Source organism: Cygnus olor, chromosome 2 (genome assembly GCF_009769625.2).
Source record: "Cygnus olor isolate bCygOlo1 chromosome 2, bCygOlo1.pri.v2, whole genome shotgun sequence".
Classification (NCBI taxonomy): domain Eukaryota; kingdom Metazoa; phylum Chordata; class Aves; order Anseriformes; family Anatidae; genus Cygnus; species Cygnus olor.
Genome location: NC_049170.1, coordinates 5,348,522 through 5,363,764, shown reverse-complemented (window position 1 = coordinate 5,363,764; position 15,243 = coordinate 5,348,522). Strand labels below are relative to the sequence as shown.

The following is a 15,243-nucleotide window of genomic DNA, read 5'->3' as shown; positions in this document are numbered from 1 at the left end:
ATCCACAAGGCTCCAGTCACTTATGTGAGCATAAAATGTGACGTGGCAGATTCTGGGTCTCTACTCTGCTGTTCTGCCCAGAGCTGGATGCTCTGCAGTGCTCTGTTTATGTCTCTGACTTGTGTCCTGTGGAAGGCAAGACCCTACGTACATTATTTCTTGTGCTAGCTCTTATTATCACTACTGTTTCTCCCCAGGCCTGAAAGATGACAAGGATCTGAAGTTCCTCCTGAAAGGCAGCCAGCTGCTGAAAGTCAAGTCCAGCTCTTGGAGAAAGGAGCGGTTTTATAAGCTCCAGGAGGACTGCAAAACCATATGGCAGGAATCGAAGAAGATGCTGAGGTCTCCAGAGTCACAGATCTGTAAGTAAAGTTTGCATCATCACAGGCGTGGGGCATGGTCTGCAGAGGTGCTTGGGGTGAACCAGGACCATTATGCTTGTGGTGCGAAGGCAGGGCTTGGAGCAATGCAAGCAGATCCTTCCCTCGTCCTGTATCATACACTGAGTTATGCTGCCTGCTTTGGAGACAGTGGGGAGGAATCTGCCGAGTCGGGAATGGCCGCATTTCCCAAGCTCATGAGCTACTGCTCAAAATTGTCATGGGTTAGAATGGCAGGAACCACAGGGGTGGCGTGGCGTGGCGTGATGTGGTGTGCAGAGGGAATGGCACGCCAAGAGCAGTTGGCACCCAGGTGTCCTGCTGCTGTGTTGAGGGATTGTCCCGCTGGGGCATTGAGCTGTGCTGGGCTCAGCAGCCCTGCTTGGCTTATTTCCTCTCCAAATAAAGGGTTTGGGTTACTCAGGTGTCTCTATGGGGATACCAGAAGCTGTAATGCATGGTGTGTGATGTGGCTTGAGCATCCATGGCATGGTATGGGGCACTTTGGCTGTTGGTTTGGGCTCTGCCAGGACAGATATCTTTGGGAAGGAGAACTTATTCCCATCCTTATCTTGGAAACTCTCAATATGCCCCTTTGTAAAAAGTCCAGATATGAGAGTCACTATTGCACGGGCACAAGGACCACCATTCTTCCCCAGCATCACCCAGCTCGGAGCCATAACTGGGAACAGGGGCTCCTGGTCCTGCCATGTGCTGTCAAAATGGGATCAGGCAGGGTGTGTATCTGTTTTTTCCTCCTCATTTTGGTATTTTTCTGACATATTTCTCTGTCACTGATAATCGTGGTCTGGTAAAGACAGGAGGTAAATGAATAATGTGGAACTTATTTTATAGCACACTGAAATGTAGAACATGCTGCCTGGGTTATTTACAGTTTGTTTGTAACAGTCACAACTAACTAAATGAAGAGTAGGTCTTCCAAATTACCTCATCCCTCTCCCAGAAATGGTGAGGAGGAGTAAGGTAGCAGGGCAAAATATGTTTAGTTTACAACCAAAATCTTTTTATATGACTTTTATCAGCTCATTTAGTCTCTTTGTGCATCCTTCCCCCCGCATTTCCTTTCTCCTCCTCAATCTAGCTGTTAAAGGCTTTGGGTTAGAGAGTGTCCCTTGCTGCGTGCTTGCATGCTTAGCGTGGTCCTGAGCTCAGCAGGGTCCTGAGCTCAGCTGGGCTGTTTAGGTACCAGTGCAATACCCCATAATAACACCTGAGCATTTGCTCCCTAGGAATGTCTGTTACATTGAACTCCGTCCCAGATAAAAGCTAAATCCTTTCCCAGATTATGTCTTCCTACAAAACAAACAAGGGCGTGAGTGAAGAATGGCTTTCAGAGCTTTCTTTCCTGTGCTCTGAGCCAGCAGTTTCTAAATTACAGGGGCTGAGGACACCTCCAGCAACATTCCCACCCCACCTGATCCTCTGAATTGAACAGGAGGCGTTCTTGTGCCATGGCTTCATGGACCTTGAGGCCTGCTTGGAGAAGCACTGGTCAATCCCATTCTCTCCATCGCTGGGCCAGTGGCGTGGAGAACTGGCCCAATCATAACTTTATTCTGTGTTAAGTTGCAATAAGAGCCCTACAGTAAGATCAAATCCTTTGAGCTGGGTGTAGGGCACAGGTTGGGAGTGTGTCTGCGTGGGTGTGGATTAACACCACTCGAGATAGGCTTTGCTAACCGGGCCCAGCTAACATTACGGCGCTGCTGGGGATAAAGGCAGTGCAGAACCAGCTCTGCCCTAGGAGCATCCTTGGTGCAGTGCAAGGATGGAGTAAAACTGCCTATTGACTCACACCCACAGATGTGCTCCATAACACCCCCACGCATTCACACCCTTCCCCACAGAAAGTCTTTTTAATTTTTTTATCGTCAAGAGACCAGGAAGGGAGACTAGGTAGTTGAGGCACAGCTGTCCTTGCTGCTCTGAAAAAGAGAAGGACAGCAGCAAAGCTGCTGGCTCTGCACCTTTATGCCCTGCTGGCTGTAGGAGCATGCCTGATGTCGGCTTGACCTACCGAGCACGCTGGGGCAGGCCACGTCCCACACGCTCCTGGGAGGACGTGCAGGTCTGCTGGAGGTGGTGGCACAAGTTTTTGGGAGGGTTGGAGGGCCACCTTGGGGCTGCTTTCAACAAGCACAGTGGATGTGCCTGAACCTGGAAGTCGACAGGAGAGATGAATACTGGACTGATGCCTGCCCAGTCCCCAGCCAAAACCCCAAGGCCACCCATTTTCCCATGCCCTTCTCCTCTCTTGGTCCTCTGAGACCTTTCATTCCCAAGTTTTCAGAGTGATTGCTGGGTTTGGGTTTGTTTATCGGGCATTTGACTTCACCAGGATGCTTTGTGTTTAGGTCCAGAGAGGATTGCCCCTGGTTCATGTTGTGTCCTCTGGCAGGCTTTATTGCTGTGGCCACCTTCTCATTTGGTTTGGTGTGTGTAGGCAGTCAGAAGACAGAGGAAGAGTTCAGGATCATTGCTTTTGTACACAAAACCAGGAATTTCAAGGCGTCTCTCTCCAGGGGGTCACCCTTCCTGTTAACAGACTCCAGTGCACTCCAGTGCAACGCCTTTCTAAAACTGATGATAAGCTGCTTTATTTTTTAATAAAGGAAAAAGAATGAGCTGAATGGAAACTGGGAGGTTTGAGCAGCAGGCCTAATCTTATCTGCAGCTGGACTCAGAGCAGGCATATGGAGGCACCTCAGAGGAGCAAAGTCTGGATAGGGTAAGGGTTATGTTTTTATTTGGGCAGTTTCCTGTTATTCCTGTTACTGTTCTTATTATCAGGCAGAAAAACTACTTGTAAACCATTGTGTGGTGGTGTCTGTAGGAGATAAAACTGCGGATCTCTAGGGTTAGACAGGAGAATCTCGGCTGATTGGAGTTGAAAAAAAAACACAACGTATCAGGGTTGTCACAGGCACAGATGTTGCCTGGGTCAGATACAAAGCGTACAACCATTACCTTCCTCTGTTGTCTTTATTTTAACAACTGGAAATTTAGATTGGATGCTGTATGATATCTCTATTACCTACAGGGCTTTTTTGGGGAATAGGCTGCCCTTCTAATATGGGTGCTACACAGGAGGAATGTAATCCATTTTTTTCCTTTTTATCCATAATCCATTATTTTTCAATATTTCTATTTAGGCCCAGGGAATGAGTTTTTCAAAAAGCCCTTGAAGCACCTTAAGGGGACAGTTTTCCAACAAATGTTAAACCGTGATCCACTGGGGTTCAAGTGGCAGGATTAACAGTTTGGGGGCAAAAAGAAGAGGTTTGTGCAAGGGGGCAGGTAGACAGCCAGTTCAACCACTGCCCATTCTTTCTCTTGAGCATCATTGTGGTGGGAGAGAGGGGAACCAAAGGAGGCAGCGGGGATTGCCCTCAAGAAGCAGCAACCTGTCAGTAACACTGTCTTGGCTAGCTGTGGTCAAATATCAGTTCCCATCTACACATGCAATAGAATAGAAAGCCACGTGCTGCTTTCAGTGAAATCAGTTTTTGAAAGTTTTTTCCTAAACCAATTGAAATCCCCAGCCTGAGCTCACTTAAGCCAGCCTCAAGCCCTCCAAAAACTCTCTGAACTTGAGGATCTGTAGGATGGTTGAAAGCTTTCCAGTGAAACACCCTTTGGGGCGTTTGGTGGAAAAACAGAATATTCAGAGGTGGAAGGAAAAGGCTGAATAAGTGGTTTAGATTCAGGGGTAGTACAGCAGGGCCCCAGAGGAGCAGGTACGTCACTGCCTCCTGCACCCTTTCTCTGTTGGAAGCTCAGGGAGATGACGTTTCCCATGACAGCCATGAGTGAGCTTCGCACACCGCACAGGGGATGACTCACTGGGGGTGCTTCGTTGAGTCATGAACTGTGCAATCAAGAAACAAGTTTAGGAGTTTTGGCTCAAACATTGCAATTTCTAGCCAAAAGCTTACTGAAGTACTACTATTGTTTTTTTTTTTTTTTTTTTTTTTTTTCTACTTTAGTTAAAAAAACAGTTTTGGAAGCAATTTACAGAGGCAATCTAAATTCACTTGCACAACTGTTTAAATGAAGATTGTATTATTATCTTAAAGCATGAAATTGATATTTTGATCTAATGATTAGTTATCTTCAGTATTAAAAATGCACAGAATTTGTTTCAGTTCCTCCCAATTCCAACCCAATTGTAGGATATTTTTGTACTTTTTAAAGCTTTATAATACTCTATACTACCAATGTTCAGCAGAAAACTTTTTTCTTCATTTTTTTAGTTCTGTTAAATTTAGGAACACGCTTAAAATGCCACGTGATGATCATACCATGCCATTTTTGTGGATGGATGAACGATTGCCTCCATTGAATTAATGTCCTGAACTTGCCTTTAGAAGAACAGAAAGGACGTGGTATTGCTCTGTGCTTGCTCAAGTCAAAAAGTAAAAGCTTAAAGTTGTTCCCGTGGATCTGATGAGTGCCAAAAGTCAACAGAAATTCTCAGCAACCTGTATGCACATAGCAGGAAACTGACTACACCAACAGCTTCCTTTTGGAGCTGGTTAGGCAGTTTCTCTAGGAATCGTTGCCTTCACGATCAGACATGTATTTGTCCCTGGAAAAATATTTGCTGATGTGAATATGTTACGCAAGGCAGCCGTCAGCTGTGAAAACAAAACCGTCTGTCTGTGGGTCTCATTAGTTTTTATCAAAATCATTCAACCCATAAAACAAGTCACTTCAATTGCAGAGCGGCCTGTTTTTTCGATTTAATTTTAAATCAGGCCACTGCGTGAGTTTCTGGGACAGTTTTCATCACAGGCAGTCTGCTGGCAAATACCGACCTTATTCTCTATAGCACGTTAAATGCAAAGGTGGAAGTGGTAAGAGCCTTAGATCCAAATTTAGTGGCAGGAGAAGTAGGAACTAGTTGCAAAAATAGTTTACAGGGACTTGCTTGTGGTGTCTGGAAGGAATGTAAATAGATATCATTATTTATATCAGTGCCCCGATCTGTGTTGCTTATACAGAAAGATTGGGTAAAGACCTTTTATTAAAAGGTATTCCTGAACAACCTGTAAAATTACACGTGCATTATATCACTAGTTGTCAGCTGGTGACACACACCAGCAATGAGGGCAGGCTGCTGGGCAGCAGATCTCAAGTTCAAACAATGTGCTGAGCAAGTTGGTGGAGGGGGGAGCGAAGAGAGCGGATGAGGAATCAGCAGTTGAGACCTGGAGTAATTCAGGCACAGGGAGAAGAGAAAGCAATGTGGTCAGAGCTAAGAAGGCACAGTACAGCGGGGCTCAAGCTAAACCCACCCTCGAGTCATGATGCGAAAGCATCCATCAGTGATGAGGGTGCTGGATAACCTTTGTCGTTCCCAGTCCACGAATTTGATGTGCTCCCACTCCTGCTGATTACAAAGGCCCCGATCCCAACTGCGTTTTGCCACTAGCATCAGTTGCCTGTGGTGAAACTGAAAGCACCTAAAGTGCTTTTCCTGGGACAAAACCAAAGAGAGAAGCAGCACACAGTGCCAGTTTGCCCCATGTGCTCAGTGTGTTGCAAAATCCGTGTAGTCTCACTGTAGCCCCCCCCCGGGCTGGCAGGGCAGTGCTGGGGTCAGGTAGCAGCTTTTGTCGGTTCTTGGCAAGATGCTAAAGCAACCTGGCTGAGCTGTGGTTGGAGAAGGTGTGATCTCTGCAGAAATACAGTGTTGTGTGCAAATATGGTGCGAGCTATTAACAGCTCAGTGCATTTCTCATCTGCATTTCCTGACAGTAAACAGAAGTGACTTACTGAGACAATTAGAGTGGGATGGAGTAATTCAGCGTGACTGAATGCCACATTGCAGACATCATTTGTTAATGAAGGGGAAGTAGGATATGGAAAGGGAAGGATCTGAAGAGCTTTTACCCCAGAGTGAAAAAAAATGTCCCCCTCCCCTCAAGGCCAGCTGTTTGGCAGTGCCTCCAAATGTCCATACATTGACTCTCCTCTCCCTCTTTATCAGCAAAGACACAAGTAAGAAGCAGCTAGTTGTCCTTGGCCTTCACATCCTTAGTGGTTTGAATATGTGGGTTCAGTTCCTTGTCTCTCTTTTCTGTAAGAGTCTTGACAAAGCATCTCCTCTCAAAGGGCTGCCTCTCAATCAGGAGGAAGGTAGAGGAATTGCTTTCTGCCTCCCGTCCTCCTTTTTCTGTATTTTTTTCAGGATTACTGAAGTGTTCTACTGTCCATGTACCCAGCACAGTCTGGATATTTTACTTTAAGAACAATGACTGGAGAAGAGATGGACACTGCCCCTGGAGCAGAGGCCAGTGTCCAGGGCTCATCTCTCAGACAAGTGCTCTAATCATTAGGCACCTTGTCAGGCTCGTACTTCTGGCTCTTCAGCATTTGTATTTTTGGCTGCCAAATGGCTCACTCTGCGTGCATGTGACTCTGATGCACTCCTGAGGCCTGACAGCTCTGGGGTTGCAGCTTTTAGGGTAAAGGGGAGATCAAATTTGCGTCCCTCTCCCTGCTGCCTCCCACAGGATTGTTTCCCTCTCAAATGGGCCTCCCTGCTGCACAGGCCCGTAGGGCCTCAGTCCTTGCACTGAGGTGGGCATAAGAGCACTTCATGGAGGGTGGTGAGGATGGACCAGGTCCTTGTGGAAGGCAGGTGGGGAGCCTTTCCCTCAGGGGCCACCCTTGGGGAGAAATCGTAGAATCCTAGAATCCTACAATCATTAAGGTTGGAAGAGACCTTCAGGATCATCGGGTCCAACCACCCCCCTACCACCAATGTCACCACTAAACCATGTCCCTAAGCACCACGTCCAGCCTTTCCTTGAACACCCCCAGGGACGGTGACGCCACCACCTCCCTGGGCAACCCGTCCCAATGCCTGACTGCTCTTTCTGAGGAGAAATGTCTCCTCATTTCCTACCTGAACCTCCCCTGGTGCAACTTGAGGCCGTTCCCTCTAGTCCTATCACTAAAGTGATAGTGGCTCCTAGAGCCTGGGGAATCTTCTGGGTGAGGCAGAGGTGAGGCTCTGTACCCACTCAGCAAGGTTTTGTGGGTCACTGTGTTGGACCTGAGCTCTTGCAGACTCTAAGTCTGCTTACAGGCATATCGGTGTGAATCACAGCTTTTGTCTTCCTTCAGAGGAGGTGCTCCTTGTCCTTCTGCATGAGGGGATGAGCTTGCAAATGTAGCAGCAAACTCCTTGAAAGGCATGAAGAGAGAAATACAAATCAAAAGAGACTCCCAAAAGAGACATTGCTTGAAAATATTGGGCTGTTGAAACTGGTCTTCTGTATTCTGCGGGCCTAACTCGCACCTGCTAATGCCATGGGTGAAATGGGAGAAGGGCACAGGTCCAAGCATTAGGAAGAAAGGTACACGAGGGCATGAGAATAAAAAGAAAATTCTCGCATCTCCACGAGACTGAGAGGAATAATTTCAGTGGCTCCAGGGAATGCTGGTGTATGTCCATGTGAGCAGGGAGCTATGACCATCAGCTGCGGCGCTGGCCGATTGGCATCTGCAGTAGCCAGGAAGGCTGACCGGCATGTAACCTGTTTGACTCAATGTCTGGAGGCCAGGAAGGACACAAGCTTCCTTGTGTGATGCTTCATTATTTTGGGCTTTGCACAAACCAACTTTTCAGCAGACATAAACACTCAAGAGAAGCAGATGCAAACTTTTCAGACTCCCTTCTGCTTTTGGTTACCTCCCCACTGTGGCGTGATGGGGAAGGACCAAGAGAGGTTGCAGGGATATGTGATTGATCGGTGTTTTCTGTAACTACTCCTCTTCTGTAAATCACTTATCTGTCCCCCAGTTATTTCTGATATCTCCTTGCAACTAGCTCATCCGAGAACACAGTTGGTTTGGGACTGCTAATACAGCACAGTCTTTGTCCAGGAGCAGCTGATAATGTATTCATGTTGGACTAAGATCTTCCAGAAAAGAGATAACATTTGCAGATGGTTTGGGCTGACTCCTTTGGCTTCAGCTTTTATATTGATAGATGAAAGCAGTACATACGACCAAGCTATGGAAAGCTTTAAAAAATGTCCTCCTTTACCGTGCTTTTTTAACGGTTCCTGCACTGATAGCTTCTCTTGTCTCTTGTGTGACAACAGTAGACATTGATCTTGTTCCTCAGCCTTCCTTGTACTTTTTCTGCATGGGGACACTCTGTGCCCTCCATCATCCTCTTCTCAGCAGTATACTCCGTGGAGATCAAGGCAGCCCTTCCAGCTACAGGTTTTCAATCTTTTTTTCCTCCCACACAACTCACTTTTTTTTTCCAGTGGATTCACTTTGCCAGATAACGGTTTCCAAAGAATACATTCTAAATTTCCAATATTTAACATCAGATTTTCTAGTCTTGGAAACACTATGTCATTGCCAACCCAAAGTTTAGGGATTGATTGCACAAGCAGAGTAGCTAGCTGGTCTGAAGGGATAATAACATACGAGCCAAGCAGTGGTGAGCAGTTGGCAGGTGATGAGGAACAAGAGGATGATCCTTCCACTTGCACTGCCATAACCAAAGGACACTGGGAGTGGAGCAGAATCACCTGCTTATGGACCATCTGCATGGCCCACATCTGCATCTGAGATGCTCAGCCTGGGCTTCCTTTCTGGTCAAGGATCCGCTGTAGCCATAGATTTAGGCTGTGATTTCTCTCATGCTAAAGTTTATTTCTGAATAGGACAGAAAGTTTGTGTTCCAAAAGTTTGTTTTTGTTGTTGTTTTTTTCTTTTCCCCATTGCTTATAAAGGGAGCAAGGTTTAGGTATTTTGACTGAGCTGAATCCCTCTAAACATGACAGCATCCTTTACAATAAAGGTGTAAACTGTGCAGTGCTGCCTAAGGCACAATCCCTGTCATTTGCCCAATGTGCTAGTTAACAAGTAAACTCAGCAGAAAGGCTCTCCACCAGCAGCCTAGCTTCAAGGGAATTGCAGCCCTTTTCTTCGAAAGATAGTTTTAGCACTCAAAACCATAAACTTTCACTCTAAAATAAGTTGGGTAGATAATATAATTCCACAGCAGCCCATCCCATCCCATCCCAACCCAAGCCTCTCCTCTCCTCCCCTCCCCTCTGTCTGTTCCACTGTTGGCCTTTACCAAGTGAAAATAAGACCACACAAAGGTAATTGCTCATCGTCAGAGAGGAGCTTTGCCAACTCCAGGAAGGGTCTCACAGCATGTTCTTGTATAGACAGCAAATCAGCAAAGTGTTTGACCACCCCAACACATGGTGGGAATTTAAAGCAAATGTCAAGTGTTGGTTTTGGACAGTCGCTAATTTTTGGAAATTGTAGGTTTTTTTGCTGAGTGTGTGTGTTTTTTCCCCACAGCTGAGCAATATCTGGACTGCCCTGGAGAAAAAGGGAGATTTTAAAACTCCGCTGAGCATCCAATGAATTTTGGGTGATCCCAGGGCAGCAATGCTAAAAATGTGCAGGGTGGATATTGAGTTGTGTATTTTGCAGTGTTAGATTTGAATTAATTGGGCACTGTAACAGTGAAATTGAACCAATTTAAATGAAGGAACAGATAAAATCTTTTTCTTTTGGGGGGTAAATTTCTCAAGTTTCTCTCACTCAGCTAAATAGTAGGGATATTTTACACTCACATATGGTTTTAATAAGGCTCTTTGAAGACAAGCACGAACGAAATCAGTCTCAAGCCTCCATGAGACAGGAATTAATTTTTACCCATAATTTTCAGTTTGAAATAGGAATAAGTTAAAACCAACTTTCTTCATATTCCAGTGATTATATCTGGTTTTAGGCATGCGTGTTACTGAAGATGTCTGGATATCTCTGTGGTGGTTTTACTCAGCTGGGCTGCTGAGCTCCCCTACAACTGCTCTCACTTCCCTTCCTCTAAGGGAAAGAGGGTAGATGAAAAGGGCTCAAAGGCTGAGACAGAGACAGGGAGATCACTCAGCAATTATCATCACTGGCAAAACAGACTCAGCATAGGGAGATTAATGTAATTTATTAACTATTACTAATAAGCTAGAGTGATGAGAAACAAACAAAACCAAACTAAAACCACCTTCCCTCCATCCACTCTCTCCTCTCTCTTCCGCCCAAGAGGTGCAGGGGAATGGGGACTGGAGGCTGCGGTCAGTCCCTGTTGCTTCATCCCTGCTGCTCCCTCACGGTCCCTCTCTGCACCTGCTCCACGCGGGGTCCCTCCCACGGGATGCCGTCCTTCCCAAACTGAGCCTGCGGGGGCTGCCCACAGGCAGCAGCTCTTCAAGACCTGCTCCCACACGGCTCCGTACCACGGGGTCCATCCCCCAGGAGCAAACTGCTCCAGCACGGGTCCCCCACGGGCGGCGGCTCCCCCCAGACCCCCTGCTCCTGCGTGGGCTCCTCTCCACGGGCTGCAGCTCCGGCCCGGGGCCTGCTCCTGCGGGGGCTCTCCATGGGCCGCAGCCTCCTCCAGGCCACATCCACCTGCTCCACCGGGGGCTCCTCCACGGGCTGCAGCGTGGAGATCTGCTCCGTGTGGGACCCATGGGCTGCAGGGGGACAGCCTGCTCCACCAGGGGCCTCTCCACAGGCCGCAGGGGAATTGTGCTGTGTGCCTGGAGCACCTCCTGCCCTCCTGCTGCACTCACCTTGGGGGCTGCAGGGCTGGGTCTCACTCCTTGCTCTCCCAGCTGCTGTTGTGCAGTAGGTTTTTTTTTTCCCTTCCTTAAATCTGCTTTCCCAGAGGCACAAACAACATCATTTATTGGCTCGGCTCCGGCCAGCGGTGGGTCCCTTTGGAGCCGGTTGAAACTGGCCCTTATCTAACATGGGGCAGCTGCTGGATTCTTCTCACAGAGGCCACCACTGCAGCCCGCCCAGTACCAAACCCTTGCCACATAAACCCAATACAATCTCTCAGGTGTGCTACGTTTTGTGTGTGTGCCCTGAGATGAATGTTACTGGTAGATGTTTGCAAAATGTTAACTGGTCTGTCAACCCCCAAGGAAAATCTAATCGGATGTTCTCAGTTAGAGACTCCAACACCATTTGTAAACAGTTTTTCCATCTAGTGTATGTAAGTGCCATCCCTATTTAGGTGTTAAGTTTCTCAGCATCAAATCTGATTAAGCAGTTTCTGCCCTTTCCTCTCAGACCTTTGTAGATGTATTAAGTTGCCCATCAACTCCCGAAAGACAAAAGGAGGCTGTGTATGCTGCTGGGAGAGCTGAGTTTCTGAGCTTGCCCACTTTCAGCAGAGTTGGAGGGCACCCGCAATGCCCTCAGAGCAGAGTAGGGCTGCCTCAGTTACATACATTTGCTTCACGTACTTTGTTGAATGCACCACTCTTTCTGGACTGCCTTGCGTGTGCACATGGCAAACTTGGTGTGCCTTCAGGGCTCGTTTCCACTAACTGAGAGTCAGAGATGGAAATGGGAGGGTTTGAAAGCTGCGTATTGCTTGCTTACAGCAACGAGGATCAAGTCTGCCTTTGGCAGGGGTGTGGACGGATCATGGGTGACACCAAACTGCTCTGAAGCAGTTTTTACTAGCGTGACTGAGAAGAGTATATGGGATTTTAAATTTTACCTTCTCGCTTTTTGCAAACTGAAGAATGGCCACTTTAGTCCCTCTCATCTCCCTGTGGGCTGTTAGAATTCTTCGTTTCCAGTTCTGAGACTAAAATAGCCAAAGGTTATTTGATTGATGGGGTGAGGTCCTGTTGGTCATGATCCTTGTGTCTTTCAAGTGCTTATTGATTACATGGCATCTAATACTATGCCCAAGAGAAATCTTAGTTGCATCTAAAAAGCCAAAAGCACCCAAGCATTTACCAGAGGAGGATTAGTGTTTTGTCTGCTCTGTGTTTATAGAGGGGTGAGAAAAGCACAAACAGATGAAGCCACAAAAGCAATCAGTGATTTCTGGTGTCCTTTTTCAAAAGCATGGAAAGGAGCATGGATTTGAGGAACCGTTAGCTCCTGTCTCTGAATATCAGTGTCACAGGTTGGACACTTAGAAATGATGGTCTCAGAGATAAATCCAGGTCCAGATTTACAGGGGAAAGTGGACAGACCTACTGGGTTACTTGCCCCTGTTCATGGGGAGGCATAGCTCCACTCCCCCCACTCACAGACAGGGGCAGAGGTCAAGGCAGGGATGCTCCAAGGACTGGAGCCAGCCTTGACAGTGACTGATAAGTCATAAACATGGTATCACAGCATGGCATCCATGCATATTCTGATTCTTTGTTAAATAAAGGACGTGGGAACAGAACAAAGGAGAGGTGTTGGGGGTTTTGTTTGTTTGTTTTCTTGCTATTTCTGCTCCTTTTTGTTTGAGCTTTCTGTAGCAACAAAGTTTGTGGAAGGCAGAAAAGAGAAGGGAATCCTCCAGCTGTGGGAGGGAGAGGTTGCAGGAAAAGGAAAAAGAGTAATTTCTGAATATCCATCATCAAATAGAGATAAGGATGACTGAACCCCTGCTGACAGCAGGCTCTGCTTTCTTTCCACAGTCTCCATTGAAGATATTCGGGATGTGAGGTCAGGCCATAAAACAGAAGGTATGGAAAAATACGCCAAGGATGTACCAGAGTATCGCTGCTTTTCCATCGTCTTCAAAGACCAACGGAAAAACCTGGACCTCATTGCGAGTTCAGAGGATGATGCCAACCACTGGGTCTGCGGCCTTGGGAAAATCATAGCCCACAGCAACTCCATGAACCAGAAACAGAAACTCCAACAGTATCCTTTGCCTTGTAAAGTGATTAATCACACACAAAGAAGCACTTGTCCTTCTCAGTGGGTGGAGATAGTAGACTAGCCCCCTTTTTTCCTATTGGCCCTGGGCATCGAGTTTTCTCTCACATTGATTTTGCACCCAGGCAAATCCCTGGTTTCCAGTGCTTTTTCTCCTTTCCTACAAGCAAGAGTGGATTCAGGCTTCACATAGTTCCATAAGTAAAGAATTGCCCCTTTTAGGGAGCTCCAGATAAAACAATCATTATCTTGTATTTTTCAGGGGTCTGTTTCACTTGCACTGCAGTAAACTCCAGGACAGGCACTTCTTGGCAAGGCATGAAAAGCCCGTACTGTTTATCATGTTTCTCAGTAATACAAGGCAAGGGAACTGATTCTTCTCTTCTCTCTGCCAAGTTTACTGTAGGGTAGCTCCTCTGACTTTAGTGAAACTACTCCTTATTTGCCTCAGCATGGGAGGAAGTTTTGCCCTGAACAAGTTTGCAGTTGCTCTAGAGACAATGCAGACACAGAAGGGAAAAGGAGCAAAGCAGGAAAGAAGAGTAAATTAGCTGTGAGAAGGAGAGTGAGATGGTTATTGGGTGAAATCCTGTCATTGCTGAATTCTCAGGGAATTTTTCTCAGGGCCAAGTTTCACTCAGTAAGTTGCTTTGTGACCACCCTGTATCCTTGTAAAAGCAGACTATCTGTGGGTGTAGTTTTTGCTTGATTTTCTACAATCCCTGTGCACCTGAGGCCATGGCCATAACATATGAACCTGTTGGCCAATTTCACCCTGATTTGACAGAGCAGTAGGTGTCATAAAGTATCAAGTTCCTTTGAGCTCTACAAAAATAGGCATCCCGCTATCAGAGAGGAAAACAGATAGTGCTTGCAGTGAGGGGAGGCTGCGTGAGCTTCATGCCTGGTTCAGCATCAAAGAATTTGTGCAGAGGAAGGGAGATGTGAAGTCCTCAGCTGGGGAAAATCACAAAACTGGAGTCTGAGCCTGAGCAGGCCCCAGGGAGTCTTGCCCTCAGTCAAGGCTTCACTCCATGCGGGTTCCCTGCTGGGTAATAATGTACTGATGATGAAGGAAATGGCACATAAATGCTGAGCTTTCATCAGGCTTTACTCTTCTGTGGGTTCTCTGAAGCCTAATAAGCACTTGCACAGCCATAGTGCAGCTTCTTTAAAGGAATCAGATTCCATTAGTTCTGATGTGCATACGATGGTGTGTTTATCTCTTGCGCTATGAGTATCTTTTCAGGTGTTTTTTCAAGCTCTAGTCTCTAAGGTTATTCCTCAGTTGTGCCAGCAGCTGTGTGTCCATGGTGGCAGGAAGCAGTCCCTAGGCAAGTTGAAATCTTGCAGCTCCAGTGCTGATGGAAATGGTACAGCCTGGCAGTTTTCCTTTTGAATGTGAAGGCTGCCTCCACCCCATGGTGTGTGGGGGAAATCTGGAGTACAGAAACTTATCCCTGGAGCATGTCAAAATTGACTATAATGCTGAAAATCTTCCCCGTAAGAAGAGACCAGCTCACTAATGGGGGGTGGGGGGTGGGGGTGGTGGGGCGGGGTAAATAACAATGACATTTGCAAGGGAAGAAAGCTGTAAATTTCCAGCATGGAAAAGTGCCTCTCTGTCTTTGGAAAGCAGAATCAGAGCTAAATGGGGTTGGTAGGCAAGCCATATTTCTGGAAGAGTAATTACTGTGCAGTGCTGGCTTCCAATCTGGGATTGTCTCAGGCCATTTAACGTAACCTGGAATTACAGAACAGCATGATTTCTCATTTGAAATTTGATGATGTTTAATTAAAGCCTGGGATTTTAAATTTAGTCTGTCTTCACTGGGTTTGCTTGGCAGCGTGGGCTTACTCAGATCTTGCTTAAACCTCAGAAGTGTTCTCTGCATCTGTGAGCACAGAAGGGGAAGAGTCAGTTGTGGAGGAGAAGTGTTGGGTCCCCTGCCTGTCCCCCATCACTGGAGAGCTGCCTTGCTGTGGGTCTTTTCCAGCCTTTGAAACCTTGCAAAGCAAATAAGAGATCAGCTAGATTTTGAAAACAAGTATTGAGAGCAAAGAACATGCTAGTTTCAGGTGGGATTTGTTATAACTGTGGTAGCAAGGG

The 15,243-nt window shown here is 46.8% G+C and overlaps 1 protein-coding gene across 2 annotated transcripts in view; it reads left to right on the top strand.

Annotated features, from left to right (window-relative positions):
- PLCD1 (phospholipase C delta 1) overlaps positions 1-15,243 on the top strand; it is a 54,463-nt gene that overhangs the window by 13,276 nt on the left and 25,944 nt on the right. For both annotated transcript variants that reach the window (XM_040547664.1, XM_040547663.1), the window contains exons 2-3: positions 198-362; positions 12,890-13,118. In XM_040547664.1, the coding sequence (XP_040403598.1) occupies positions 198-362; positions 12,890-13,118 (394 nt within the window). The remainder of the gene's footprint in view (positions 1-197; positions 363-12,889; positions 13,119-15,243) is intronic.